Genomic DNA, 26,348 nt, shown 5'->3' with positions numbered 1-26,348 from the left:
AACCGCTGACCTGCCAACGTGCTCCAAAGGCGGCGAGACGTCAGTGTTCTGGCACAGGCCCTTCACCACAACACGGATCAGACGGACGCCCGCCACTCGTTAGCTTATTACTCTCTTATTAGGGACATTTTTGCCTTGCACGGATAGGCAGAGCACCCGCCAGCAAGCCTCTTAACATGGCCCGGCCTCTGTCAGAGCTGATCAAAAGACATTTCTTCACATCTCCAAACGGCAGGGAAAGAAGGGAAGAAAAGAGTTGGAGAAGAAAAGAGCCAGAAGGGGGCATACTGCGCTCTCCCTCTCTCTCTCACTGACCCCCCTCTCTATTTCGCTCTGTCTCTCTTTCTCTCTCCCTGTTCTGGTTCCTTTGGTGAATGCCTACTTTTCACAAAGCCACACACCCGTCCACCACCCGCCCCTTTTCATATTTTTTTTCATTCTTGGCACATTAAAAAAAGCAGAACAGAACGTCCCTTCCGGTTTTGGCCTCATCAAAAGGAATTATCCTCAGGTAAAGAATGCGTTTACAGAACGACAACAATTCAGAAGGAAAGGAAGGCGGTGGCGGGTGGGGTGAAGGGGGTCTGCCAGGTCCTCCCAAATGGCTTCCCAAAAGCAGGCAGGACCCCCTCGGTCGTGCTAATGAAAAGTGTAACTTTAGCCTCCCAGCTGTACGTCTCAATCCATAATCCTTCCCCAAAATCCTGGCCGTAGAGACGCCTCCTGCTCCCATGGCGCTCCCCATTCTGAGGGCCTGAGGGCTGGGCCCTGATTTAGTTCTGTGTCCCCCTCACAACCTGCGCATCGTTTCGGGCTCCTTTCCCCTATTTGGGAAAATAAATTGCAGCCCAGTCCCATGGACCCCTAATTCCCCTCAACAGCCACTGCCATGCCACTGCTGTGATGAACTTGTGTGACAAGAACACGGACATTTTCTGAAGCTTGGGTTCTCTCTGTGGATGGATGTGTTCCTGGAGTGTGAAGGTGAGTCTGTAGGCTCACATGTCCATATATGTGTGGGTTTTAGGGTGGGGGTGGGTGATAAGGTGGGGGCACCAAATTGGGTATCTATGGCAAGCAGATTTGACATGTACTGAATCTTTAGCTAGCCGGATCAACATCTATTTGAGGGGTCCTAATTACATTTGAAATCATCATGTGTCACTCACAATTTCTGGAACAGAATGTGAATGAATGAGAAGGTGAAATCTGGAAGACAGTTTTTGCCCAGTGAAACCTGAATTATAATCTCGGCAATGTCATTTTCGCCAATGCAAATGATGTCAATGTTGCCAATCATGTGTATTGTGCTTGCCATGATAGATATCTCGCACGTCAGATCGATAAGCTAAACTTCAGATATTTGCAACAGGATTCTGACTCATCAACATTTGAACAAAGTGAAAACTGGCAACAATGACATTGCATATAATTTACAGGATAACTATAGATAGGCTGAAGTACTTGTGAATATCAGTGATGTTCTTTTTTCGGGGGGGGACAGGTGCAAAAAAATGAAATTACAGACAGATGTGTGTAACATCCAATCGCACTGACGAAAGAAGTTGAAATGAACATGTCTCAGTAGTTTTAAGGGTCAAGCCGAGCGAGCAGCTTGTGAAATACTGTGCTGAAGAACCATGTTGTCAGGAAGTGTGTTTGTCTCACAGTCACCGGTGACCATACGTGACAGCGCGAGAGAAAAAAAAACTATCCTCTTGGCATGCCAACTACGCAAACGTGTTGAAAAATATATTTCTCAGTCAACAATTCCAGACATGTGAAAATTGGAGGAATTATAACAAATTGATGGCATCGTAGTGAATTTGGACATTTCAAAGAGACCAAGACGATTGAGTCGTTTTGGCCCTTCAAGCTCGGACCGAAGAACCGGGAAGGATGGTGAACGTCCTGCTGGAGTAAAGGCGAGGTGACCTAGGGCCAGCTAAATTTCAAATACGATCGGGCACTGACAGCAACAGCCATAAGGGATCAGCCCATGTGAGTGTGCACCTCCCCTGTAGGACTGTAGAAGCCCCCCAAAAAATTCTTGTAATCTTTTAGTATTGACTTAAAATCGTGTGCGGAATGTAAATACCCCCCAAAAAGGGTGACTTGTAATTGGCAAAGATAAAAAAGAAATCAAGTACAGTATTTTAAATATGCCATGATTATAGAGCACAGCCTCGACAAATGCAAATGCAGACAAAATGGCTGCTGTTGCTAGGCGAACAGGGGAAAAAGATGGAGCTGTTGCTCTTTGAAGATTCTCTCTTAAGGCACCCCGCCCACCCCTTTCCCTGCGTTGCAAATAAAAACACACGCAAGTTGGTGTCGGATCCTAAATCGTCTGAATGATGTCCGCCGAGCACGACCAACTTTTATTTCTTTTTCCGCCGGCTTGAATATTGGGAAACGGATGTAAATAAAATAACACAAACTTCTGTATGAGAATGGGTTATTACATAAATATTTTGATCCGGAATGTGGAGTTTGGAGATGACTGTGATGTGACAGCTTCATACGAAAGTCTGTTTGAGTCGTTGCAGTTGAAAGCGCTTGCTAGTATGACACTAGGAAAGTCTTCAAACAGCCCCCCCTCCACCCTCTACTCTCCCCATGCGTAAGGTTAACTTTGAGTAATCATGTGAGAGAGTTTTCTTTGGAAGCCTCATAAAGAGGCGGATGACTGCTAACTTTTTTTCCTCTTTGCTATATTTTTACTTTTTCACACATTTCAAATGTGGGGATGGAGGTAAAGAGATTTTGGTGAAAAGGCCACATTGATTGCTTTACAAAGTCACAAAAAACAAAGGCAAGAAATATGTCTGTTTTATTTATTTGAGCCAAACGGATGACAGTAGACACTTCAAATTGATGTTGCGTTTTGATGAATTTTCTTAATAAGTTTACCGACGTTTAAAAAGAAATGGTATTTGTCACAAGTTCCGTGTAGTGCAAAAATATGTTTTATGTTGAACAAGTGTGCCAATCAGAAGATGGGAGATTGCTGATGGTAGAATCAGACAAGCAGATGGCACGGGACTTTCATTGTTGCAAAGTGAGACGAGTTTCACTACAGTACTGATCGGACTCCATTGTTTGTTTTTTTATTTTTTATGTTTGCTTTTGATCAGCAACTGTAGTTTGCATACTAATAATGGTTGACAGCCATAAAAAAAGTCTCTTGAAGAAGGCAAATGAAAGAGTGGGCCACCTTTAACTCAAGTGCTCATGAATTTCTTTGCTTTTGATAGACGTTTTACAAAAGTAAAAACAAAAACATGAAACTGAATCAATATAATTTGAAAACAGATGGCATCTCCAGCAAACTATGACATGAAAGAGAGCACAGTACAGATGTTTTTAAGTAAATTGGAGAAAGAGTTCATTCATTCAAATGCTGCTCAAAAATTGTCCACCGCTTGGAAATTAATTGGAAATTATATTTCAAATATACAGTACAATATTTGTTTTCTCATATTATAGATTTTGAATGTGATTAATTAAATTCAAGTTCCTGCTGTCAAAATTAAAAGTGAAAAAATATACTTGAAAATTTAGCTTGTACTGCATTCTTGGTAGTTTTTGAAATTTATTCTACTTGATCACTTCTAATAAAACAGAATAAAAATGTCGAGTGTCTGTTTAATTACAATGTAGATTTTTCAGTATTTCATTCCAACAAAAATTGATCAATGAATGTACCTTATCACTGAAAAAAATGGTGTGTTGGATTTACTCCATTTCATTTTGTCAAGTAGTTGCACAAATAAAAATCATCAGGTTCCTATGACAATTTTTATTTCGATGCACAATAACAATTTTTATTTAGATGCATATAGTCTACTTAAAAGAAATCTGAATCAAGATCATTCTTTTTCGTGCACCCACTCAGCAAAATAAAATTGAGTAAATTCAACAAACACTTTTTTCAATGGAAGAGTATTTTCATTTTGTGAAAAAGACTTTCGCTTGCCAAAAATGTAAAAAATTACAAATAAGCACAAAAGAACTTAAAACATTATTATTATTATTATTATTATTATTATTATTATTATTATTATTATTATTGCTATTACTATTATTGTTATTATTATTATTATGTTTTTTGAGAGCAGAAAATGAGATAATGCAACATTATTATACATCATCGGCACATGACATCATCGCGAATAAGCACAAATGTATTCTTTCTTGTTCTTTCAATTTGATTGGGTTTAGAATTAGGAGCGTGAAAGAGAAAAAGAATCCTCAAAATAGTAAGCTTCTTTTTTCATAATTCTCTTTATTAAATTTCAAAACGATTTTTTAATGAACGATTGTTTAAAATTCGAACTGTTGAACTATAATAATAGTTATATATATATACATACACACACAATGACGTGGGAAAAACTGTCTCTTTTAAATAAAAAGGGCTCTACGTTGGTGCAGCCTTTCGTGTCCTCACCTGGAGGATTTCAAATAATGATGATGCCCGCCACCATTCCATTGTACTTTCCCTTTTTTTTTTTTTTTTTTTTTTTTAGAGGGGGAGCAGGGGAAGAAGAAAAAGGAAAAGATTCATGAGACAAATGTGGACTGCTGCTGACAAGAGAAAAATAGAAATTATGTCCTCTAAAGGTGCTCCAATTTCACACTGTCAAATTAAAGTCCCCTCGTATTTCAGGCCTTATCCTGATGAAGCCAGTTTGCTCTCCGGGCTACATTTCAATAGCATATTTATAATTTAGGTCACATCAATTTGTCAGTAGAATTTCATCAAGGTAATTTGACAGAATCTGTAAATACAATTCACCCCTGCTCATACTTCATCATTAGGACTTCAGTGTTCAAATCAGTGTGTGTAGGCTGGTTCCACTTTGTTGACTTTGCTTTGTATGTTTAGCGTGAAAATGTGTTCGTCAAGTCAACGCTGAATGTCGAACACATCACAACACATGTCTGAGCCCTGCTTGCTGTCACGCGTCACACCACGCCGCTCGCTCCTGGAAAGTCTGCAGCATGTCAATCAGCATTTGTTTGGGATGACAACAGGGCTAGCGCGCACATGGGCACACGCTCAAACGCATCCCGACCACAGGTGCTCATTTGATGGACTTTGACGTTGAAGCACACACTTGGATAGGAATGAGTTTCGGATGCTTTTCGCTCAGAATAGGTTTACAGTTAGAGCAAATTAGTTTTGCTGTGAAAATCATAAAAGGCAGGTGAGGTTTGGATGATTTGGGCAATTTAGGTACCATGAGAAAGATGGTTATGTGCAAAGTAAAGTAAAAAAATGAGGCTCAAAAGCATATTTTAAAGCCATATCATTACTGAATGATATGTCTGCTTCTTTTTCATTGGTTTATAGGGACGGTGTATGGCAAAGTCATGGCAAGATTTTTTTCGTTTGTGCCCCAGGTATGTCTCAATTTCTCAGGTGGAAGTTTAAAAGGTGTTGCAAACTCTAAACCTTTGAATACAGAAGGCCACTGACATACGCATGCATATTATCATGAAAAGTTAAAATTAACTTTCACTGGGATAATTCAACTGTAAATTGGGAATTTATTATTTATTATTTTATACTATTTTCCAAGTGTGGGAGGTGTCTTGCACCTTGTAAACTACTAAGAATAAGAATAATAAAGCCTTTAATAGTCCCACAATGGGGATATTTGCAACTATGTGACCTCTAATCACTTATAGAGATTGACAGATGTACTGAGTAGTTTGCTAGCGTTTTGCTAGCTTGTTAAAATTATTTGAGGTTTTCATTGAGATATAATTAACATGAACAATGTCCTCATTAAGATGGATTCTGCATATGTATAGCTAATTGAAAATGTGTTTTAGAATTGTGGAACAAACTGGTAACTCTACTTTCAAATAAGTTAGTAATGCTTCAGTTATGCTGGGATATGCTAGGGGCAAATACATCTATGTAGGACTGCTGCTTGCATTCACTGTTCCTTGTGTTTGGATTCGCAAAGAAATTCAAGAACAATTAAAAAAAAAAAAACTTGATAATTCTCTTTTTTTGTAACACAAAATATGACATAAAAATATTCGCTCCCCAAGAACCACCATTATAACCATTTTTAAAATAAATGTATGAATGGGAGGAACTACATCAATATTTACACTGGACCTAAAAATTGAAAAATAAAAAAAACTTTTCAATTCAGTTTTTATTCAGTTCAAATGTATTGCACAAAGTTGAATGCAAATGTTTTGCCCTTTAAAATGAAACACTACTGAACTGCACTTTGGCATTGCTTTTGCCACGCACCACACTTAAGTGGAGAAGAATCACCCCTCCTTTTTTCTAAGGGCAATGGCACTAAGTATTTTTTGATTAAAAAGACAGCCTTTTGCATGGGGCGAGTGCATGAGACAGTTTCTCAAACTGAGCCATCACAGATGCCGAAGAGGAGGCCCGAACACAAAAATTGTTCAGTGAAGGGACCAGGTCGACTTGGGTCGTCAGGCGAGGTGCGAAACCTCATCCTGACTTTGTAACGCTTACGAGTGGTGCACCGCTGCCATTCCCTCGATACGATATCTCAACCCAATCTGTCACCAAATGGAGTGAAAAAGAAATGGCGTGGCAAGAATGCAAGTCTAACGTGCTTGCTACCACACACACACACACACACGCACACACACATGCACACCTCCTTATCTCCATTTCATTACACTTACAAAATGGCTCATAAAAACGTGGATTCACAAAGTTCTCTTAACACATTAACAGAATGGCTCTTTGAAAAAAAGGTCATGCAAGCTCTTTAAAGAAAAGTCTCAGGGCTTCTTCTGCTAACTGGCTTATTATTTTATACTTCTGAGAACTTTTATCGGGTGTTATGCGGCTCTGTGCTCTCTCTGTGGTTATTTGGCTCCTGTTTTTTTCTTTTTTTGCAAGGATAGCCCGAGCCTCCCCATGTCTACCACCCTTTACACCGATCTGACAGTGACGGTGACAGACAAGGCATCTCTGGCATGGCGCTGACATGTCGCTGACATGTCGCTGACATGTCGCTGACATGTCGCTAACATGCTTGCATGCGGGAGGCGTGTGGTGCAGAAAGTTAAGTCATGTTAAACTATCAGGCATGGAAGTACTGTACTATCCGTGGAAGACTGCTTTTTAAATGTTTATTTAGAAAATTAAACTCCCTCAACTGCATTATTATTTTCTTCTAACTAAGACATGCCTGGAAATTAATGTTGTATGAAGACTACAACAAAGTAATTCAGTGTCAATACTACTAATGCACAAATTCTCCCAAATGTGAATAATTTTGCACAAAAAAAATGTGTACAAATATGTACATTTTCTACAAATATTCAGATACTCTCCAATGTGTACCATCATATGAAATTGCACACTTCATTCACATTTTTAAGTCAATATTCAGCTCATGTGACTTATGTGACTAACATTCAGTAAGTTTCATTGACTTTTTGTCAGATGAAAAAATGATGAGTGTATTTTCATGCTCAGACGCAACATCTTTTAGTGGGTCTTATTCTTCAAGCACAAGTTTTTAAAACTTATCTACATACATACAGAGGCAAAGTGGTGTAGGGTAGATTGGCAATACTGCACCTGTCATTGGAATGCACTCTCGGAGCCCATGATGTCATATGCCTCTCGCCTAACTTGATTTTTTATTCTCCAAAACTCATAAGGCAGATTCTCGAGAGGCATCACTTTGCATGGAAAGAAAAAAAAAACATTCATTGAGCCATTCAGGTTGCATCATCAAAGAGAAAAGGACATTTCTACTACTTCAGACTGCTGAATAGTTAAAAAAAAGATAGAACCATGTGGGGACAGAGCAATAGTATCGATTTATGAAAAAAATATTACATTTAACAAAACCGGACATAAGTTCCTACTCAACATAATCGTAATTGATATACATCGGATTATAGTAATATTGGAACATGACCAGCAAACTTTTCAGACACTTAAAAACTTGTACTTTTTCATCCAACGTCCAATAATATACAAATTCTCCTTCCTACAGCAACTCAGCTGCAATACTTGTGTAAATGTTTGAAATGGAGAAAAATGTGGGTTTCAGAGCACATCTGTGACAAACTACCTGCTGGGAAAGATAAAAGTAGCGGTTTGGGATCAAGAGGCGGGCTCCTAACTGGGATTCTCAACCCACTTTAACACCATTTTGGGACATTTTGAACTGTTTGGCTGAAACTTTCACCCACTTGGTATTTTCGGGGCTACAGTGCTTTGGTGATGGCGATGTTCTGGTGACGAAGTGAGGTTTTGTATATTCATCGACGTGTGGTTGCCGAAAAATGTCATTTTTAAATAGAGAATACTTGGAAACAACATATAGTTTGAATATATATCTAAAAATTAATCTAACCTGCATCATGTATGCCTCGTAACTCTGAAAATGTTTACTAAGAATTATGTCCATGCACAAGCAGCTTGCTTAGTAACTGATGAATAATGTAGCGAAGAAAAAATACTTAACATCAAAAACGTTTTTTTTTTTCAAATGTTATGGTACTGCTCATTCGTATGAATTTATGAGCCGTGGCAACGCAATTTTTGCTTCGTTGGGTCTTTCTTCAGCCCATTTGTGATTGTATAATAACAGAGGCTATCCCAGCATGAGCATCAGTTGGTTTGACTTCATTTCTTACAAAGGGCGCCAGATTTCATTGACTTGCTTGGGTTTGTTTAAATCAGCCCTTCTGCACAACAATGGGATAAACAACCTGCGTCGATTGAGCCGTGTGACTTCCCAGCGTTGACTTAAGCGGAAACCTGAGGCCCACATGAAGGAGAGGCGAATTAATGTGTCTGCTTGGCTGTTGAGATCGAAAGAGGGAGAAAAGTATTTGGGGGTAAAGAGAGAGATAGAAAGAGAGAGAGAGAGAGAGAGAGAGAGAGAGAGAGAGAGAGAGAGAGAGAGAGAGAGAGAGAGAGAGAGAGAGAGAGAGAGAGAGAGAGAGAGAGAGAGAGAGAGAGAGAGAGAGAGAGAGAGAAATAATTATCCATGGCCAAAACGAAACTGGCAGAGAATGTGAGGAGTGCATGTGGCAGTCGGCTGCACTATAAAGACATCTGCTGATTGCACAGTTTGGGGAGAGGACTGCTACAGAGACCAGCCTGGCAGGGAAACGTGCAAAAGAGAGACGGCAAGAACAAGAGACACTCGCAGTCAGTCACCTTGAACATGAGGACGTATGTACACCCACTGGACACAACATTAGGCACGCCTATGCAGTCCAACACGAGCTCAATCCAACATTTTGTCTCGACGAACATAATGTGCGGTTTAAGTGAGGGCCCAACACATCAAACTGAAAGGTAACAAGCAGACTAGAAACAGCTCTGAATCATGTCGTTTATTGACACACGGTATCGGTGCATGAGTGGCGGATTACACCGTCCGAATATATGTAATATGTAATGTAGTAATTACATTACTATTTATGAATAAAGGGTTATGTTAAGCAACAAGTTTATTTTTGGGGGGAAGTTAATTCAGCAAGTTTTTACTGGTCAAACCCACTCAATAAATAAATAAATAACAATGTCAAAAATATGCGAAAGGACAAAAAGTCAGGTATGATTAAAATATTCTGATGGCCATTGTTATGATTACAGATAAAAAAAATAAAAATAAAAACTGGCACAATGAACCCCTACATACCTGCGACTTGGTGACTGCAGACTTAACTGTTTGTGGAATATTTATTCAATATTCTTAAAAAAATGTTTTGGTGTTGCTGTTGTTTTGTTGTTTTTGTTTTGTTGTGGCAGGGAGGGGGGGGACACTCATTTGAATGTTTTTGTTCTTTTGTTTTTCGAGGTAAGAATACGTACGTCTGTATGCTCAAAGTCCCTATTAAGGTAAAATGCCTTGTAATTTGCCATACCACAGAAAAAAATGAAATCTCCACTGCGAGACGAATAAAGGTAAATCCAATCCAATCCAAGAGTATCAACAACCCTGCCAAATTGAAATTATTAAAAAAAGAACATAAAATGAGGCTTCAAAAACAAATTATTCTGTCCTCTCTCAAGTAGGCATAACTGCGTCTTGTGTTGACACCACCCACTACTCACCTGTCAATCAAATACCATTGCTAAGAAAATTGACGCAATAGTGCTTTAGAAAGTATTTTTCATCTGCCTTCACCTTGAGCTTTGAAAATATATCAATTTACATGGAAAATATATTAGGTAACCAGTTTAGGGTGTCCCCCGCTTATTGCCCGAATACGGCTGCAATAGGCTCCAGCAACCCCCACGACCCGACTGAGGAAGAAATGGTATGGATAATGGATGGATGAACATATCAGGTTGTTTTGGGACGTATACCAAGACAACGAGACAGTCTCAAGTAGCCACAGCCATGCTAAGCCTTTGTCCAGAGGCTGACTGCCAGGTTCGATGTTTTTCCCCCATGTTTATGCTCTGAATAACAAGCATGCATTCACTCGCAGCCGACAATGGGGCACTCTAAAGCTTGCACCGCTGAAACAATTCTCTAATTTTCAGAGTCTTTAAGTGTACATAACGTTTTTTAATATTCCTATATATTTTCGCAGTGTCGATATTGAAACTGTTGTTGACAACAGTATGAAATATATACTTTAGGAATTAAAGCAATGGCTTTTTTGATGATCCCATGTGCCTTCTTAGCAACTGTATTTTAATTTCAGTCCTGATTTATTTTGGGGAGTTGGCGCTTGATGTTTGAGAACTACATCACTGCCATTCTACTATCGTTGAAGAAGCCTCCCCTTTTCATTTTAGAATTCAATACAAAACTTTAGCAGACTTCAGTTGTCAGCTTTCATCATACTTGGTGGATCTGGTGTCACTTTACCGTCCTGGTTATATTTCAAACAAGGATGAAAAAAATTGAGAAGGTGCTTTTCAAGAAACATTTTTGAAAAGCTACTAAAATCACATATTTTTTTGGACAGTCTTTCCAAGTAGGACTTTTCTTCTGATATATGTTTGTCAATATAACCATGTGGAACTTTGTGAATCAAGTTTAAGTCTTATTATATGGCCAAATGGAGCAGGTTGGGAGACTTTTGACACATAATTGAGTGTGGCTCTGTAGGAGAGTGGCCATCGATTCCATCCTACTTATAAACGATAAAAGTGTGACATAACGGCAGCCATTTCACATGAACAACACCCACACCCTTCTGCCACGTTCCTTATACATTTGCATTGGTGTTGACTGCACTTGTTGAACCATGGACCTAAAGAGCTCCAACAAGTATTTAGTATTTACTTGATATCGAGAAACACAGTGAATGGGAATTGTTCTACTGAGATTATTCAGGGGCAGTGTCGAATGATCCGATTGACAAGTGTTTTCTTATGTTTTGAACCTTTGTTTGAACGAAGTAAGGTGAGCAAAATATTGGGAAAATGTTTTTTTTTTTCTTGTTGTCTAAAACCCTAGAACAAGTACATTTTTTCAGATTAATCAAATTGGAAATATACTTAAAATATCAATCATTTAGCGCATTTCATGTTTGTGATCTGTGCAACCAAATCAGAAGCATAAAGGGGATATGGTTAAGTGACAAAACATTTCTTTATGTTGTTGTTGACTATTATGCGATGAAAGTTATCTTACACATGATTAATCGAGGACCTGTTTGATTAATTCATTTCTGCAGGGCAGTATTGCAGCAGTCCCCAACCTTGTGTTTTGTTCTACAGGTCAAAACATTATTGGACAGACCAACAGGAAAACATAAAAAACAAATTATTACCAATACAACTGGCCGGCTGACTTTTTACATAATGTAAATGTACATAATGTATATAATTTTACAAATTACATAATGTGTTGGAAGATGAGCGGTGATAAGAGCTAAGGCTAGCCAAGAGCTATCCTCACCTACAACGTGCGAAATTTTGTATCCGTGCAAACCCAATAAGAAGGTTTTGTCCTTTTTGGTCCTTTCTTCAGGAGACACAGAGCATTATAGTCTGCCGAATGCAGTAGATGGGCGGGTGGTAAGTCTGATTAGTCAAATTTTGAGTGCTAAATGGGACGTACACCACTACCAAAATAAAATCAATACAACAAAACCGTTTTTCAATGTAGTCTCGTTGACTCATTGAGTAGTCAACTCAGGGCTGCCACGTTGTTACCTTACAACAGGGGTCGGGAACCTATGGCTCACGAGCCATATATGGCTCTTTTGATGATTGCATATGGCTCGCCGATAAATCTAAATAGATATTCTCGCTTTTTTCTGTTCATTTTCTGTTGGGGCTGTGGTTGGCGGAAAGAGCAATTTTGATTGGATGACACCGACCGAGGTTGGCGGAAAGCACAATTTTGATTGAGTGATACTGGCCGTCAGTCGAAGCAGGTAAGCGCTCCTTTAAATGACCCCGAGAAGTAAAAACAAAGTACACTTCAGCTTGAATACACCGAGGATTGGCCTTTGTGGAGAGAAAATGTTCTGATTCTAATTTGCAAAGAAACAATACCATCGATGAAACAGTCGAATGTCAGTGACATTTTAACAAGCCCCATGTTAACGTTAGCATCAATATACTTCTGTGAGAAGTATGTTGCATAGTAAGTGTGGAAGCTAATGAGCCGTGTGCAGGCTAGCTAGCAGTAACTTCGCGTATGGAGCCGGCAAGTTGACTTTCATTCCGATCGTTCCGCTAATTTTTTACCAATCATGAGGAACGGAAAACCATTCGTGTTAACGTTGAGTACTATCACAAAGTTATTTTCAATATTAAATTCTGACATTTTGTTGAAAAGTGGACGCACGCGCGTCTGTGTGCGTGTGTGCGTGCGTGCGTGCGCACGTATTGTGGCTCTCACTGAAAAACATTTCGAAATATTTTACTTTTATGGCTCTCTTCGTCAAAAAGGTTCCCAACCCCTGCCTTACAACATCCTCCTTGAACCTTTCAGTTGCCTGCCAACTCATTGACGTACAAAGTTTTGCACTGGATTGATGCATGTAGCATCTAGCAAGCTGAAAAAGGATTTTGTTTAATTTAATCCTTTCTGGTACAATGGTTATTACAATGGATGTTACATGTTGTGTTACAGGGTGCCTGAAAGGGTCAATCCATTATATTTCATCAAGAGAAAGAGTATACATATAAGCTCAAACAATATACATACCGAGATCAAAATGATTGTGTTTTGTGGAGCTACTAGGACTAAAATTGAGGAAATTCAACAGGCCATTTTTTTATTTTTGGACTCAACGTGACTGCGAGCCAGTGGCACCAATAGGTGTCATTGCAGATCAACAGTATTTTTGCACCTTGTCATTCATCCAGACCCGAGCTAGCATGTTGACAGAGCTTATAAAGACATCTCAGGCATCTGATACTCTCTCAGCTGAGCCACATGTGCTCCTCTGATCACATTGCGCCAACGCACTTTTTACGTGTGTTTTCTCCAAATCTGACTTCACACCGGTGACCTCTGACCCAGACACTCTCCTCTGCTTTGTTGTGCAGGTCAGAGTCCAGACAGACACAGTCAGACGCATGGCCGCAGTTTGCTACGCAGATTCACAGAGGCAGGTAGGTCTACTCTAGGTGCCCCTCCCTCAACCTCACCCCAAGCAGGGATCCCCCACCGCTCCGCAGCTCTCAGGTCAGGGCCGAGGGCCCAGTGGGCCCCGAGCGCAGGTCACAGAGGGCTGGGATAGGCCGGAGATGAGATGGCGGACTGGCATGAGGACTGGTGTTTGATGTGGCGCCGGACTGGGCTAAGTTACCATGTTGCCATGGCTTTAATTAGCTCCTGCAGCTGCTACTTCCTGGTTGACATGTTCCGGAAAACTGGGGCTCTATAATCTCTTTCAGGTTGGGACTGTTTTGGGATCTTTCTTGATCTGTACTTTAACAGAAGTACTTTTTTTGGGCAACTTGGGAAGACATTGTGATTATTGGTGAGCAGTGAAAAATGATGTGATTGTAATTACATATGGAGCATTTCAATCATACTGCGTGGAATAAAAGTACGATCCTGGTCGGTTCTATATAATTGGATGAATATTCGTAATTCTGCATGTACTTTTGTAGAACACCCCTCTTCCTGTCATTCGAAAGAAATTATTATATACTGGAACTAAATGTTTGGAACTATCAAACGAGACTGGATAATTTCCGACGTGACACTCGACCTCTCAAGGCACGCCATTTGGGGCCTCTATTGAGTGTTTACCGTTGATGAGTTCTTTCTTCACAAAGATGCGTTAAGTAACCACTGGAAATCACCCACAGAGGGGTAGCGACAAGAAATTGATCTCAGATTAGTTGAACGAGTCCTCTGCTCTCCTCCTTTGTCCCCGCCAAGATGGTGGATCTCGACTTAGAACTCCTTAAAAGGGAGACTTCACAGCTGGCTAGAGAATACTAATACCCTGGACTCATTAAATTAATGGGAGCCTGATTCTCCCATATACTCAACGTGCACCGTTGCCCTTTGAGTTTGCCGGGGCTAGAGGCTGCACAGCACTTTGAAAGCCCTGACCGGCATATTGAGCGTGTTTTAATAGAAGCCTTTTGAGACTCCTGGTAAGATGCGCAGTAACTCTTTGCCTTCAAGTCCCCGCACCTCTCTGTGTGATCTCGTCACGTCGTCGCTCTATACTTGGATCCAGCCCCCGAGACAGGAAGGGGACCGACTGCGGTAAATGAGGCCAGAGGTGTCCATATCTGAGCGGAGGGCATTCTTTCATGGAGATGTGAATCTTTTAGACATGTGCCTGACCCTGCTTTGATGTAGAAAGGTGCCAGCCGTAAGACGGACAAAGGAGGCTTACACACGGACACTCGGCACGGTGGCCTCCGGGGACGAGAGTTCGGCTTCTCGTTGGACTGTCGTTCTTAACGCTGTTGATTTAATTACTTGGCTCGGACATCGGAGGATCCAACTTGACGCCACTATAAAAGTCACCGTCCCCCTAATGGGAAGACACGCTGAGAATCGTTCCATAATGCAGACAAAAACCCAAAGATTCATGGCCAAAAGCGGAATTCTGAAGTGTGAAGGACAAAGACAAAGTGATTTTATATATCGCTCTGATATTTCTATAATGCGGAAAGAAAGATTGCCAATGTGACATTTTTTGTATTTGCCTTTCAGCTGTAAGATAAGTTGGTAAGATAACAAAGCTAAGGAAGTCTAAGTACCATAACATGAAAAAAAAAATCAAGTGAGAAAACATCAGTGTGATCAGTGACTGATTCAAAATGTTAAGATAAACATAATGTGGCAAAATCATCATATCAAGTATCTGCACAGCTGTCGATAACAGACAAATGTTACTTGACACCCACAGTCACATGCAACATCATTCCGTCCACTGGTACATCTCATTTGTGAAATTAACCATTTACACCATCGCGTCTGTTTGATGAGCAAAGAAAATGTAGATGAGTTTGTATTGTTTTAACGAGTGTTTCCCATTTTGGTCATAGTTGACGCTAATCGAGGGAGCTGTTTCTGATTTTTATGGTTGCTGTATTGGTGGTGCTCCTCTACACCAGCTCAAAGCTCGATAATAATTATGTTGTCAAATGAATACCGCTTACAGCAAGTTCTTCAAAGTCCAGCCCGCAGCCCATGTGTGAACCACTATCCATTTTTCAGCAATCCACACAACATCTTCAGCTTAATAGCATATGCGCCTATGTCATTTTAACTCATTCGCTGCCATTCCGGAATTTATTCGGGACATGAAAAATGTGACGTAGAGCGCCAATCCCAAATTTGTTCGAGCTTGTTTTTCTTGCGGGGGGTGGTGATAAAGCGCTGATCAGACCTCAGGCAATGTTTTCCCCTTCTACGAGGGGGCAGCATTTGCCTTTTGTCCATCTTAGCGCTCCGTTACACCTTCAGCTATTGTTAAAGCGCTACATAAATCAATATGTTTGTATTGTATTGTGTTGTGTACAGATGTCCCCATTTTAACCTCAGATAACTCCAAACCCATACAATTTCGGAATTAACTCTTTTTTTCTGGCGAAAGATGAAAGTCTGAGGTTTCTTAAGCTGAATTGAATGTTTCTGTAGTCCTAAAAGCCAATATTCTGCGGGTACTGCAATTTGAGAAAAAATGACAAAAACCCTGGCACTGTAGTGGACACATTTTTGCACATCGTCTGGCAGTCAATGAGTTAAGTTTTATATCACAATAGCAATGGCAAATTACAACTTTCGTTGTGTGCGTAGATTCCCCAAACTAGCTATTCAGCACAATGGCTCATTATTTTATACGGTGAAGCTCCTCTATAATGAAACCTACATGTGTGAAATACCCACAGGTGTGAGCCATTTCCTCTTTTCTGCTTCCCCCACAACAAAACCTTCCCTGTTGCATAATACAAAATCCTTTTCTTCACCATTGCCTAACAATAAGGTTCATTATAACGGAAACAAGCTTACTGCAAAACCACAATTTACAGTGACTCCTTCTGCTCAGCTCAGAAATGGCAACATCACACTTGGTATACACATGCGCAGTAGTACAGGAATGATTTGTTATTGTTTGGTTCTAACAGCGCAAACATTGCATTGCTAAAATGGCTACAAAACAGACCTCCATAGATCAATATCGAAGTACTGTTCATTGAATACTACGATATCCCTATTAGCATTGCGAGGTAAACAAACATGAACAATGTTCTGTACCTTGAAGTTAGTTATCGTGTCGATGCGTGGATTTGATTGATAGGTTCGTTTTAGGTTGTTTAGCCCATTTGAGTTAAAGGAGCTCAAGTTAACTTGCATTCTTTGATTGTTGTGGATCCCCACATTGCACCAAACGACAAGCCCATTCCCTAAGATAGCCTGCGGCGGTCTCGGTCTTTTGTGAATAAACGGAAATCCTCGGCAAAAACGGCTGAGTCAGCCACTCAGCAACGCATCGCAGTAAAATCCTTTTTATCCTTTTCCATGTGATAAACGTCAACAATATACCTTACAGTATCGCCACGCAGCATTGATTGGATTTCCAGAGCCGCCGTCATGATTCCTCCCGGCCTTTGATTGCAGCCAGATACCACCAACATGGCCGCCGTGGTGGCTCCTTGCTGATAGCAACAAGCAGCCGGCATGCTTACACGACTCCCATTCCAAAGATGGGATAATGTATTCTCATCACTCGGGATGCAACTCGTAGCGACAAGGAGACAAGGATTCACCGGTCGCCGTGGTCCCTGGCAACAATGCGGGAGTCTGCGTGGGGGGGATTAGCCGCAATCAAAAAGGGAAGGGTACGGTACGGTTACCAGGCAGGTTTAGAGCCACGTGGGCTCCCACTGTGACGCGGCACTCATCTTCACAAAAACGCACCCATAAAAAAGAGAGGAACCGCGCTGAGATCTTATCCCACAGTAGCCAATTTCCTCCACCAAAGTTCTTCTTCTCAGAGCGTGGCTCAAGCACTTCAAAGTGGAGAGCCATATAGAGAGCACGATTCATTTGGCAGCTCATGTTGTCCGCCTTCAAAAAAAGCCAAAGCTCACCGCTCGGCGGGGCTGATTCCGGCTTCAGAGAGGGGAAAGAATTTGGCGGCGGCTTAGGGCGCCCATCCCCATCCAGAGGTGGGCTCTTTTTCATCTCTACGCAGCCTTAGCGACTGGGTTTGGTGACGAGGCGCTTCACAGGTGGGAGTCGGCCCTGGTCAAAGAAGCGCGCACACTAAGGACGGGATTTGCCGCTGTTATTTTTCTATTAGGGCAGAATTATGTTAAGCCTTCAGAGGCCATCTTTGTGTTGCTATGGCAGCCCATATTTCCTACCGGGTTGTGACCTTGAATGACTACAGTGCAAAGCCAAGTCGCCCCCGTACCCTTTGAGGATTAAAAGCAGGGTCTCTTAGTTATGCAAAACACCTCTGATATGATTGAGCCTTGAATGGTTGAATGACAAACTTTATTGAGATTGGCTCTCTTTTCATCTGATTATTGTCACTCGATTATTTCCAATCACTTGGCACGGCTTCAAACGACGCTTTGTTAAGGACCACGCCGAGCTTTTCTTTTTCCGGCACCTCCGCAGACACAGCTCTAATCGCCCACCATTTGCAGGAGACAAAACAGGAACCAGCCGATGGCCTGGGACAACATTTCTCAAACTGATGGAAGGAAAAATAGATCACTTTAAAAAAAAAATAGATTTACTTTTGACAAAAAGTATTTGATGGGCCGGACAGCAGATCTCTACTTTGTTTATATTATTACACGGTGATACCGCAAAAGAGAAAAGTGTTATGTAATTTGGGAAAACACGTTTTTCTTTTGCGTTTTGACCCACTGTCCACATGTAATATTTTTCGGGTATCTATTTTGGAATAGATCCAACTAAGGGTGACAATTTGAATTCTTATAATATTCCTCTTTGTCACGTTCCTCTTAGATGTTGTTTATTTAGTTGCAGAAATCGGTCACTATATTGAGGAGCACTAGAGTTGACTTCGGAGTTTTCTCAATCAATAGTTTGCTAAATTTGGGAACGCCCCAATTGTTCTCTCTTTTTTGTTTGAAAGTCCAGCAGTTCAAGTTCAATAAATAACTTGAACGAGAAAATGAACTGCATGAATTTAAACTAAAAAAAGACATATGTAAATAAAAGAAGCAAAGAAAGAACTATTGACTAGTTTTCTATTTTGTGGATCAAGATTTGACTCAAAAGAAAAGTTAATTATGATCAATTGAAAGTACTTAAATATCGCATTTTCCGATGTATAAGGCGCACCAAAAAAAGCTTTAATTTTCTTCAAAAGATGACCCTGCGCCTTACAAGCAGGTGTGCCTTATATGTGACATAATACTGAGCCACAGCAGGTCTCACAACTATGGGTATGTTTTAGATCAAGGGTGTCACAAGTTTGATCGTTGAGAGTCCCCATCCAGTCTATATTACTATTGGATCGCTAAAAAGGCCCTACTGGAACTAAGTTTGGAGCCTCTGCTCAAAATAATTATGAACTGCATTTTACATGTGTTAAAGTGTTGTTACTTTTACCAAAACAACTCCAGAATTCACTGGGATAAACAAAGTGAAAAAAATTATAAATAAGTATATCAAAGTCATTTAACAGCAATATTGTGGGCCTTTGATAACACATGGTCATCCTAAATGTCTTAATTTATACTGAACTTTGAACACTTCTTTTCCTTTCGTCTTTTCACTTCGGGGGTCGCCACAACAAATCAGTGTTCTCCATGTAGCCATATTTTTTGCATCCTCTTCTCGCACACCAGCTAACTTCATGTCCTCTTTTACAACATCCATAAACCTCCTCTTTGGTCTTCTTCTCGGTCTCCTGCCTGGCAGTTCAAGGCTCAGCATCCTTCTCCCAATATATTCACTCATCACCATCTCTCGGTCTGGCCTCTCTGACTTTCTCTCCAAAGCCTCTAATATGAGTTGTTGTCCCTCTGATACACTCATTCCTGATCCTATACAACCTGGTCATTCCCAAAGAAAACCTCAACACCTTCATCTCTGCTACCGACTCTACATATACTGAACTTTCGACACAAAAATCAAAATACTACAACCAAAAATTATTTGACACCATTATAGATTAAAATAATGTATCAGAATCAGAATCAGAATACCTTTATTCGTCCCGCAATGGGGAAATTTGCAGTCCACAGCAGCAATTGAAGAGGGATGGGGTTGGGGTGGGAGTGAAAGGATAGAAAACAAGATATTCTAAGCATAACAAAATAAAAATGTCAACTGTATACTGTGCAAATGTAGATGTGCAAAAACCGTTCTATAAACAAGACTGTACATAGTGCAGAATCAAGAGATGCATTTAGATATATTGCAACAACCCATATTTACAAGTGTCCAGTTTTTTTTTGTTTTTTGTTTTTTGTTTTTCCACATGTGATCATTGGGAATTGTGAAGCCTGACAGCAGTCGGTAGGAACGAGCGGCGGTACCTCTCCTTCTTGCAGCGCGGGTGTAATAGTCTCTGGCTAAAGGAGCTACCCAGAGCTGTCAGGATGGGCAGGAGGGGGTGGGAGGGGCTGTCCGTCATAGCTTTTAGTTTAGCTAGCGTCCGTCTGTTGCCCACCTCCTCAAGAGAGTCCAGCGAGCAGCCCACGACAGAACTGGCCCGCTTGACAAAGCGCTCCAGTCTTTTTCTGTCCCGGGTGGTGATGCTGCCTGACCAGCAGACAATGCCATAGTGGATGGCTGATGCCACCACAGAGTCATAGAAAGTCTTTAGGAGTGACCCCTGAACTCCAAAAGACCTCAGTTTCCTGAGGAGGAAGAGGCGACTCTGTCCCTTTTTGATTAGGGCATCCGTGTTTGTTGTCCAGTCCAGTTTATTGTTGAGAGTAACACCCAGGTACTTGTAGGAGGTCACCCTCTCAATGTCCGAACCCAGGATGTTCAATGGTGCAGGTGACGATTGTTTCCTGCAGAAATCCACCACCAGCTCCTTGGTTTTGCCAGTGTTGATCTGGAGGTGATTCTGCTGGCACCAGTCCACAAAGTCCTTTGTCAGTCCCCTGTACTCCCTATCGTCTCCCTCTGTAATGAGGCCGACAATAGCTGAGTCGTCAGAGAACTTCTGAAGGTGGCAGGTTGGGGTGTTGTAGTTGAAGTCCGAGGTGTAGAGGGTGAAGAGGAATGGAGCCAGGACTGTTCCCTGCGGCGCTCCGGTGCTGCAGAGAAGCCTGTCCGACTCACAGTTCTTTACCCTCACGTACTGTGGCCTGTTTGTGAGGTAGTCTGTAATCCAGGATGTGAGGTGATGGTCGACTCCGGCATGCTGCAGCTTGTCCCCCAGTAGACTGGGCTGGATGGTGTTGAAGGCACTGGAGAAATCGAAGAATGTGATCCTCACCGTGCTCCCAGCATTCTCCAGGTGCAGCAACGCCGTATGGAGGAGGTAGATGATGGCATCCTCCACACCGATGCTGGGCTGGTAGGCAAACTGCAGCGGGTCCAGCGATGAGCTTGCCAGCGGTCGCAGGTGGGCGAGGACGAGTCTCTCCAGCATATAAACCATTGGGGCGGCCCGGTAGTCGAGTGGTTAGTACGCCGGCTTCACAGTGCAGAGGTCACCGTCCCGCTTCGACCTCCCCTGTGTGGAGTTTGCATGTTCTCCCCGGGCCCGTGTGGGTTTTCTCCGGGACCTCCGGTTTCCTCCCACAATCCAAAAACATGCATGGAAGGCAGATTGAACACTCCAAATTTGTCCAAAAGTATGAGAGTGACTGTTGTATGTCTTTGTGTGCCCTGCGATTGGCTGGCAACCAATTCAGGGTGTCCCCCGCCTGGTGCCTGAAGATGGCCGGGATAGGCTCCAGCACCCCCCACGACCCTAATGAGGAATAAGCGGTACGGAAACTGGATGGATATAAGTCATTTCCACTTTCCCCACAATACCTTGTCATTCATGCTCATTCGTTGAATAGTTTCGTACTGGCTGGGCACAAACACTGAAAATAGTCACTGTAACTCCAGCGAATGTGAATCGGCGTAAATATAGGCACATCGCCATTTTTGTGTTGGAACAATTGTCTAGTTCAGTGTGTTTGTGACTTTGGTTACCTGACAATGTCATGCAAAGACTCCAGTGAGTCCATTTCAGCATTATTAAGCATGGTTCACTACTGTGCAAAGACCTTTCTGATGTTAATGCAAATGAGTAATGCCACAGGATTGGCCGGGAAAAGACACATGGCATCCCATGGTGCAAATGGCGCAAACTCCCTGTTAATCTCAATTTAACATGTGCAAATCAAAGAAAGAAAACTCCACAAATGTGCAAAGTTAGACTGCGCTTTGTGCAAGATTTGCCCTCGTAATGTAAATAGGGCCCTTTGACTTAAACAGGACTTGACACCCAAGAGGCCAAGACCATTTCAACTGCCTCCGATGGACTCCAAATATTTTCTTTTTAGTCCTAGTAATATATTTTTGATATTTTACTGCTCGCTGAAGGTTTTTTTGTTGACATTGGTGGTGGTTTTGAATGTTATTAAATTCTAGCCACCTTGTGAGAACCCACCTGGTACCGTTTAAAGAGCCTCCGATTAACACCAAATAACATTTGACTAGTTGGCTTTTCCTGACATTTTTTCTGTTTTCTTGCAGTTGTTCGGTAACAATGACTGCAAATTTGACCTGGTAATCTGTACAAAGTACCTGTATTTAACTTTTGGATTACTTTAGACCATGTCGCATTTTGCAGGATGTGTTTCAGATATATTGTGACTGCTAATAAAACTTGAGCTAACAGGGCTGCGTACACCTTTTCTATTCTATGTATGAGATTTTTTGACAAAGAAAAAAGAGGCTGTTAATGGGCCGATGGAAATACGACAAATGTTTAGATTAGAGTAGGCATTCAGCCTCACTGAGAGGTCACCTTAATAATTGTTTATGTGTGTGTGTGTGCTTTATTTTGGTCTCTTCTGCGGTTTTGTTTGTTTGCCTCAATATGTTTTTGTTTAAATATATTTTCACATTAAATCTTGTTGTGTGGCATTATAAATTGCTATTTCCCCTGGTAGGCTTTTATGGACCACCTTGTGTTTGGGCATTTTTAAGTAGGCATTTACTGAACGCAAATGGAATTAATTTTTGGTTGTGTTTTGATGTGGTTATGCTGAAGTGAAGAAACTGTGGGGACAACATCTTAAACGTGTACTTTGTAGCCAGATTAAGTTTCAGACATCACAACCCGAAAAAAATCTGTACACATAATTCATCTTCCTTAGATGTATTTATTTATTTATTTATTTATTTATTTATTCATTGATTTGTGTTTATGTTTGTTAGTTTGTTTGTTTATTTATTTTATTTTGTCACAATCCATCCAACTGTTTTGAGAGCTGCCATGAAAGCTGCAAGCGGGCGAGGCAGCGACTCAGAGCTGCAAACAGGGGTGACGCTTTGAAGGTACAAGATTGACACTATTGTGATCACAATGCACAACAGGAGGCAACTTTGAAGAGGAAAAGTACGGAGAGTGTCAGATTTCGCATTACAAACGGAAAACACACGTGGAATGTATGTTGGACAACACGGCAACATATGGCCAAACTCGTGCTGTTGAAAAATATCCAAGTATCGATGTATTACTCCCAATCTCTTCTGATACAAATTACCAATACAGTAGCAGTGAATATTGATCATTTTTATTGAGCATACAAGAGCTCAAAAGGATTTCCAACACTGATTATCACAAGGGGTCATGGCTCTTTTGCGGTGCCGCTATTCTAATTGAAGATGGAAATGTGGAATGGACACGCCTATCCATTGAAGGTGCACCTGTTCTTATTTAACTGGTGTGTAATACAATAATCATTCAAGCTTCATAGCTTGAATGATTCAAATGTTCAAACTAGATGCAATGCTAACGTGTTTGAGTGTACGAGAATGGATCCTGCTTTAGCCATATTGAAGAACAGGTTTCTTCAGCCGTCATCTGTACTTATTTGAAGCTGTCGGACGTTTCGCTCCTCATCTAAAGAGCTTCGTCGGCGAACTAAAGTTGTGCTGGTTACCCTGGCCCCTGATACCTGATATTGTTCTAATTCCAATAGAGGTTTGTTGTTCTATAGAACAATAGAGGTAATCAGATTGACTTCAGGAAGTGGTCCACTGCTCCCCCAATCTTAGAGCACAGACCTATCAGAGCAGAGTTCTGGAAAGGCCACCTCTGTCCATTAGGGATATAAGGCCAGTCTTACTAGCACAACTTTAGTTCGCTGACCAAGCTCTTCGGAAACATCCGACACTTTCAAAGTACAGATGACGGCTGAAGAAACCTTCCCTCGATGGACCACTCCTATACGACTGAGAGCCTCCACAGACCTTTAGCCATATTGTGTGTGATTTCTATGTGTCTGTCTATCCATCTGTTTAAACATATTTGATTATATGATACGGATATTTATTTAAGAATGTGTGACCACTTGAGACCCGATAGGGAGAAATTCACTCATAACACACCACGAACCAAATGATGATCTGACCGGACAATCTCACAAGACTTGAAATAGTTCTACATTTGACATTCTTGGTCAGGGCAAGGCAAAATCGGACCAAAAATAGATGGATTTTCTTGTTTGTGTACTGCGGATCCAGTACACCGGTGCACTAAGCACACTGTCTTATTAGCATCTTGATATGCCACACCTGTGAGGTGGATGGGCTATCTTGGCAAAAGACAAGTGCTCACTGATAAAGATTTTAAGAGGTTTGAGAACAATATTTGAGACGAATTGCCTTTTTGTATTCATAGAAAAAAATCCTCATGGGATACAAACGAAAAGTATTGTGTTTATAGTTTAAAACCTTATTTCTATGGACTCGAAAGATCCGGATCCAAATCATCACTGTGATTTTTATGTGCAGTTTGCTGCACAGCTGCTTGTACGAAATTCTTGTCATGTCTTGTCATGCAAATTACACCACAAATACAAGTAACGTTAACTTAGTTGTTTTATTCCATCGCAAAAATAATGCAGTTCCACCACCGCCGCATCAGAACCTCGTTGTCAGCTTGAGAATTGATCACTTTCAGTCCTGTGTCACCTCCCCGTCAAGTGGCAGGTCTGCATCAGATTTTCTGACAGTGACAGTGCTCCTGAGAAGTCCCCATGCAGCACCACAAAGTGCTGTCGATCATCTTATTTTTGACAAACTCCTCACGCGTGTCTCTCAATCTAATCGGACTTTGAGGCTCGCATAAGACAAAGACAGCTCCTTGTCGAATGCGTGCGTGTATGCGTGTGTGTGTGTGTGTGTCTGTGTGTATACACGCACATACACCACCCAATAGTTCTTTCTAGTCACTTGTACAGCCAAGTTTGAAAAACATGACAGTCACATTTTAGCTGCTCTGATGTCACAGCATATTTTTATTCCTATCTTGAAAGTTCAATCAAAATGATGTTTGCTTCCGCTTTGATATGAGGTCCCCAGTGAAGTGATTTTTAGCATGCTACCTGCCTCCGCTCTTGCCTGTCACCCACCCACAGCATACCAGCAAAAAAAAGACTGAATAGGAGCTGCCAGAGCCGCCTCATGCACACTTGCCTTTCATTCCTCGTGACTGCACTTTTTTGAAAGAGGCAAGGCCAACGAATTCACGCAGCGACGTGACAAGAAAAACTGAGAACGTGAGTTTTTTTGTGGAGTAATAGAACATGATGCTGAACTAGATTTTTTTTAATGGTGGAATGAAGCTTTCCCTCAAGGCCGGACAGGTGAAACATTGTCAAGATTTAATAATAATAAAAGAAAGGTGTGAACGGTCTATGTTTCTATGTGCCTTGCGACTGACATGTGATGAGTTTGGGGTATTGGCCACCTACTTCAAATCAGCTGGGATGGCCTTCAGCAGTGCCTCAACTACCCCAACTGAACCTGTGCAGGAGATGCTATTGAAATTGTTTGTGTGGATGAAATTGAGAGCATATGAGCATGACTTCAAATTAACGATATAAAGACAAGAGTGTAAATGGGCGTTAATGAGGACTAGTAGTCAACACATGAAAAGTGAGCAACCATTTCCTGAAGTTGTTTATCTCTTCACTGTTATGGAAGAAATGCATTTTAAAATGACCATCACTCTTACACTACCAATAAGGATCGCCTTAACTCTAAATATTTGAAGTCATCAATAACATATTTGAAAAGTAAAAATGTTTGATCAAATTATATGTAAATGACAAATAAATATACCTTAGTGGAGGTAATTAATGACCGGGCATCATTAGTGATGTTCATGCAGATTTAATAAAGTCGTGCACGCGCGCGAGAGAGAGAGAGAGAGAGAGAGAGAGAGAGAGAGAGAGAGAGAGAGAGAGAGAGAGAGAGAGAGAGAGAGAGAGAGAGAGAGAGAGAGAGAGAGAGAGAGAGAGAGAGAGAGAGAGAGAGAGAGAGAGAGAGAGAGAGAGAGAGAGAGAGAGAGAGAGAGAGAGAGAGAGAGAGAGAGAGACAGAGAGAGAGAGAGAGAGAGAGAGAGAGAGAGAGAGAGAGAGAGAGAGAGAGAGAGAGAGAGAGAGAGAGAGAGAGAGAGAGAGAGAGAGACTTGTCGATTGAGTATCATAACTGAAAGAAACAGGGAGTTTTAGCAAAGGGCCTGCTCTATTCCGACTCAGGCCAAGCATATACCAGCGACTAATTGAAAGTCATTAGACTGTCCTGATACGCCAAAAACACCAGGGAGGACAATGCGAATGCGTGGGAAACAACGAGTATAGAAAAAAATACTGACAATCATGAAGATAGGTTACAAAAAAAATCTGCGGACACGTCAATCTGTTATGTTAAACTGCAACAGCAAGGTGGTTGACC

The 26,348-nt window shown here is 41.3% G+C and overlaps 1 protein-coding gene across 4 annotated transcripts in view; it reads left to right on the top strand.

Moving 5' to 3' along the window:
• Positions 1-777: 777 nt before the first annotated feature.
• The window catches only part of LOC148901777 (uncharacterized), a 43,441-nt gene continuing 17,870 nt past the window's right edge, over positions 778-26,348 (top strand). For 3 of the 4 annotated variants that reach the window (XR_016114174.1, XR_016114173.1, XM_088989787.1), the window contains exons 1-2: positions 778-984; positions 13,511-13,576. Coding sequence is in view for 1 of the 4 variants with exons in the window: in XM_088989787.1 (XP_088845913.1) it covers positions 960-984; positions 13,511-13,576 (91 nt within the window). In the remaining 3 variants the exon portion in view is untranslated. Of the gene's footprint in view, positions 985-12,252; positions 12,388-13,510; positions 13,577-26,348 lie in introns of those variants that run through there. The other variant, XR_016114175.1, reaches the window with a different exon arrangement.

The sequence above is a fragment of the Hippocampus bargibanti genome, linkage group LG02 (assembly GCF_051943395.1).
Source record: "Hippocampus bargibanti isolate YZ-2025 linkage group LG02, ASM5194339v1, whole genome shotgun sequence".
NCBI lineage: Eukaryota > Metazoa > Chordata > Actinopteri > Syngnathiformes > Syngnathidae > Hippocampus > Hippocampus bargibanti.
The sequence above is the reverse complement of the archived record's forward strand: the minus strand, read 5'-3'. Positions and strand labels throughout refer to the sequence as shown.